Source organism: Alligator sinensis, unplaced genomic scaffold (genome assembly GCF_000455745.1).
Source record: "Alligator sinensis unplaced genomic scaffold, ASM45574v1 scaffold1115_1, whole genome shotgun sequence".
Taxonomy (NCBI): Eukaryota; Metazoa; Chordata; order Crocodylia; family Alligatoridae; genus Alligator; species Alligator sinensis.
The window spans coordinates 901,008-905,289 of NW_005842317.1; the positions used below are offsets into that span (position 1 = coordinate 901,008).

General features: G+C 38.4%; 1 protein-coding gene across 1 annotated transcript in view; it reads left to right on the plus strand.

Annotated features, from left to right (window-relative positions):
• The window catches only part of ATP6V1C1 (ATPase H+ transporting V1 subunit C1), a 33,768-nt gene extending 32,365 nt beyond the window's left edge, over window positions 1–1,403 (plus strand). The window contains exon 14 of the mRNA XM_006028517.2: window positions 787–1,403. Within this exon, the coding sequence (XP_006028579.1) occupies window positions 787–882 (96 nt within the window). The 3' untranslated portion in view covers window positions 883–1,403. The remainder of the gene's footprint in view (window positions 1–786) is intronic.
• The last annotated feature ends 2,879 nt before the right edge of the window (window positions 1,404–4,282 follow it).

Sequence of the window (4,282 nt, forward strand, 5' to 3'; positions counted from 1 at the left end):
CGGTGTAGGCTGGACAGTTTTCCAGGCACAGCTCCGATTAAATCCTCGTTTGAGGACTACGACAAGCTCGCTGTCTCCCACGGAGTTGTTGAAGCTCCGTGGGTCCGTCTCTTTTGCGCGCAGGGAGGGATACGTCTAGGAATTTATCGGCGACGGGGAGAGGCCAGAGGCTGATCAGGCCCCTGTTGCCTTTTAAGAAATGCGTTGGGTCCGTAAAGATCCGCAGCGCTTAGAGATCTTCACGCAAGGCAAAGGTTTTTCTCTTTCTCTCTTGAACTCCGACTTGGGCGGAAACCACCCAAGCTCTTTATACAACTAGCAAGCCAATCACTAGCCGCCACGTGTGCATAATTTAGAACTAGCCAATAATGTGGCTCAAATTCTAATACAAATGGCGGGAACTCTTTGCAACGAGCATTTCTCAGATGCAAAAGAAATGCACACTGCAAAGAAAGCTACAAATTTGGTGGAAAATAATTTAGCAGTGCCAAAGCACACACAAAACAAAAATCACAACTTTGGGTTGTGACACTGACTTTTCATTTTAGGAAGTTTTGATATGATAACTGAATTACTTTTTTTCCCATTATGCTTTCTAGCTCTGTAATCTTCGTCAAAGGTTTTAAAATTCAAATCAGCATGAATAAAATTTGAGGTACTACATGAGATTAATGCACCTTAAATGTTTGTTTGAACATGTCATCTGAGAAACTGGTCAGTTATATTGTAAAAGTTTAGTAATCTCTCCCTCTCCCCCTTTTTTTCTTTTTTAAATATATTCCACAGGCAACTATGGATATTCCAGGCTTAAACCTCAGTCAACAGGAATACTACCCATACGTGTACTACAAGATTGATTGCAATTTGTTGGAATTCAAGTAAACGGTTCCATACCCTGACAATTCTGTCCATAGTGTTGGTGTAAACAGAAGTGAGATAGAAGTATCCTTGTACTTCAAACTCTCTTAATCCTATGCTTGCTTCATTTTCCCTTGACAGATGAATATTTCCTATAGTGGTCCATCTCTTGACATTTTCTTTTAAAGAAAAGTATAGGTATTGCTTTTAATTGATCAGGGCTGTAAATGTATATTGAGAGAATCAGAGTATTTATATAAACAGAGGCATTTATTTAAAGAAAAGGGTCATTCCTCTTTCGTATGGTGATCTGTATTAATTCCATTTACCATTGTTCATAAAAAGCCTTGTTTACAGAGAAAGATAGTGTAAACATTTATGCCATTTTGTTCACTTGATTTAGTAGATACAAAGGTGTAAACATTGTTGAATTGTGATGTAAAGTATGTGAGATTGATATGATCTGTGCTTTCTGAATGTTTTAAATTACAATCCATAAGCACTGTCAACATCCACAGGAAAAATAAAATACCTGTGCAAATGTATTGTCTGTCTTATTGTAATACATATAATCATAGAACCTGTAAGTAGTATAGCTAATATAAAGATTATTGATATGTGCTGCATATAATGCTATGGAACTGCAGTTTGAGTTTAATGCAAGTACTTGATGCAAGGCAAAATAAAAACTTGCATTGTGAGGAAATTGAGCAGATTTTACTTGTCTAACAAAGTTCTATTTGTGACTGTATATACAACTGCTCTGAAAGGGCCACAGTTGCAACTTAACTCTTGGAAGTGTCAGGAGAGACTGAAACTGCTCACTGCTCCTGTCTGGTATTTATACGTAGATTATTTTGTGGTCATGGGAAACCTCCAGCCACTTCTATAAAATAGCACCCAATTGTTGTGAAGGGGCTTGTCTTCCTCCAACATCTAAAGCAGTATGGTATCTCCTCTTTATTGCCTTTGGGAAAGGGTTCGTTGTTTCCAAATGACTGTTTCCGTATATGGTTTTGTATAGAAACTGCTGTTTTCAATTACTAATTCAGTACCAATGGAGGCAGGCAGGAGTATTGAGCTTACAGCACTAAATCTTATTGTCACTGAGGGGAAAAAAATTATCCACAAATTAACTTTGGTAAATCCAGTATCTGTCTCTAGTGTTGCAGTTTTGAGGATTTTTTTTTTTAATTCTCCTTTACTAGAAAATACTAATGATCTGGATCCAAGTAAGAGGTATAAGGGAAGGTAGGTCAATTACATGGTTAGAGTGTCTTTTACATGTGCTCCAAAGGTGGGAACCGAGGGCATTTTAATTAAAGTGGCTCCAAGAACAGCTATAGTTAAAGCGCTCATAGTGTGTTGTGTTTTCGGTATCCCTGCGCTTCAAACTAGCGGCAGGAAATGAGTTTTAGTTAAAGCATCCCCACCAGCATTTTTAAGTGCAGGGACCCTGAATACACAAGATGTGGAGGTTGCTGGAGTGCACCAATTAGCACACTCCAGCAGACTCAGTGTAACCAGAGCACCATCCCCACGTACATGTCTATAGGCACCCTTATAGCTGAGTAGGCTCTCTCTAATAGATGTTGGGCAGACTTGTCAGGGATTCAGTTTAAAAAGAAATGGGCATTGAAATTCCTAGTCCACTAAGAGTGAGTACTAGTTTTGAATATGTGCACTTCTGAGAAATCATAAAGCAGCAGTGCTTCACATCAGGCCAGATGCAAAGAAAGCTCACTCCCGGCACTAGGGATACAGTTTTTATTTTGTATAGCTTCTGGTATATATTGTATTGCATCCATTATGCACAGAATGATTTAAACCAGTCAGGGAGTCATGTGTCTTAGCCTTCAGATCCCTCAAGTTTTTGTGATGGTTTCTCACAAGGAAGAAACTACCCCAAAGGAGTGATAAGTAGATGGTTTGTTGTTCAGATTGAGAGAACTTTGTCTCCCCTCCATCCCTCGTCTGCTGATCTCAGTATGAGTATTTGTTTCATGTACTGAGCATGTTTGTTTCTTGTTGAAAAGAAGAGTGAGTTTGGCACAATTACCACCCCTTTTGACTTGACTAGGTAACTAAATTGGTGATGGAGTCAGGTGTCTGCAGTCTTGTTTTTATAAACATAAGTTTCTTTTCCTGAACGTAGGACAAAATTAGGTCTAGTGTCTTTGCTTGCAGTTCTAAATTCTTTCAACCAGTGTTTGCCCACAAGCTTTCTCTAGGTTTTTTTCAGGGCCATACTTCCAAGTGTTTGTCCAGGCTGTGTCCTGGGATTTCTGCTGTCTTGTCTCCTTCTGTGGTAACTTCCCTGTAGCTCTTGCAAGGTACACAGCTCTATTAAAACATATGCATTGAACCTCCACATAATTTAAACTACTTAGCAGCTGAGGGAAGATGAAATGAACTTGATTTGTGAAAGCTTGTGACATATGTATCTTACTTTAGTCTGTAAAGGTGCATGTCTATCCTGCCTTCAGACTTCAGATAACCACAGCTATCTACTTCTCCCAACCATGCTAACCACTAAACCAGCCGTAATCATTTTCATTCTTTTTTTTATTTCGCCCCTGGGTTCAAAATGCCCTCCAAACTCCAGCCGCAAAGCTGACTTAATTTATTTCTATCTCTTTAAAGGCTCAATTCTTCCATAATGCTTAAAGGTGAGACAACAGCTGTTTATGTATGAGTTCTTCCCCTTCTCCATCACTTGTTGCATCTTTTTCTAAAGTTAGGCTTTAAAGCTATATAATGTAATATATATACCATAGATATTAGTTAGTTGATAAAGGTGCATAATCTACCATGTCTCCTTGGTAATGTTGGGCCAGCAGAGACTCAGATCACCATGATAAGATGTAGTTTGGATATATACAGGAACCTGAAGGCTTCCTTATCTTCATCTTTCTTTACTTTGGAATAAGAACATTATAATTTTAAACAAATTTTAGTTAAATGCACAGACTTCAATATCAGTTGGCTGCCTGCTTTTCTAACTTCTTTTTCTGTTTAGATTAGTCAAGCCTTATTTCTTCCTCCAGACTGATGTATGCTGGTTTAGAGAGACATTACTTTTTAATGTAGTGTGTTGGTTACAGAGAACTTCACAGATATGTTTAAGACATTTTAATGGATGTCTATCAAGTGTTAGCAAAAAGAAACTTGTCCTGGGATTCATTTCACAGGTAGATGAAATACCAGTCTTTTACTTAAGCATTCTTTTGCTGCACCCACATCAGACAGAGCAAGTAGACTTAAAGCAATTTTAACTAAGGTACCATATTTACCTTAAGCCAAGATGACCCCCCCCCCCCATAGTTAGATTCTATATATGGAAAATGCGTAAATATGTCAGTTTGCCAGGTGTAGTAGAATCTAATTATTGGGGGTCATCTTAAATCCATTTTCCTGTGCGCCA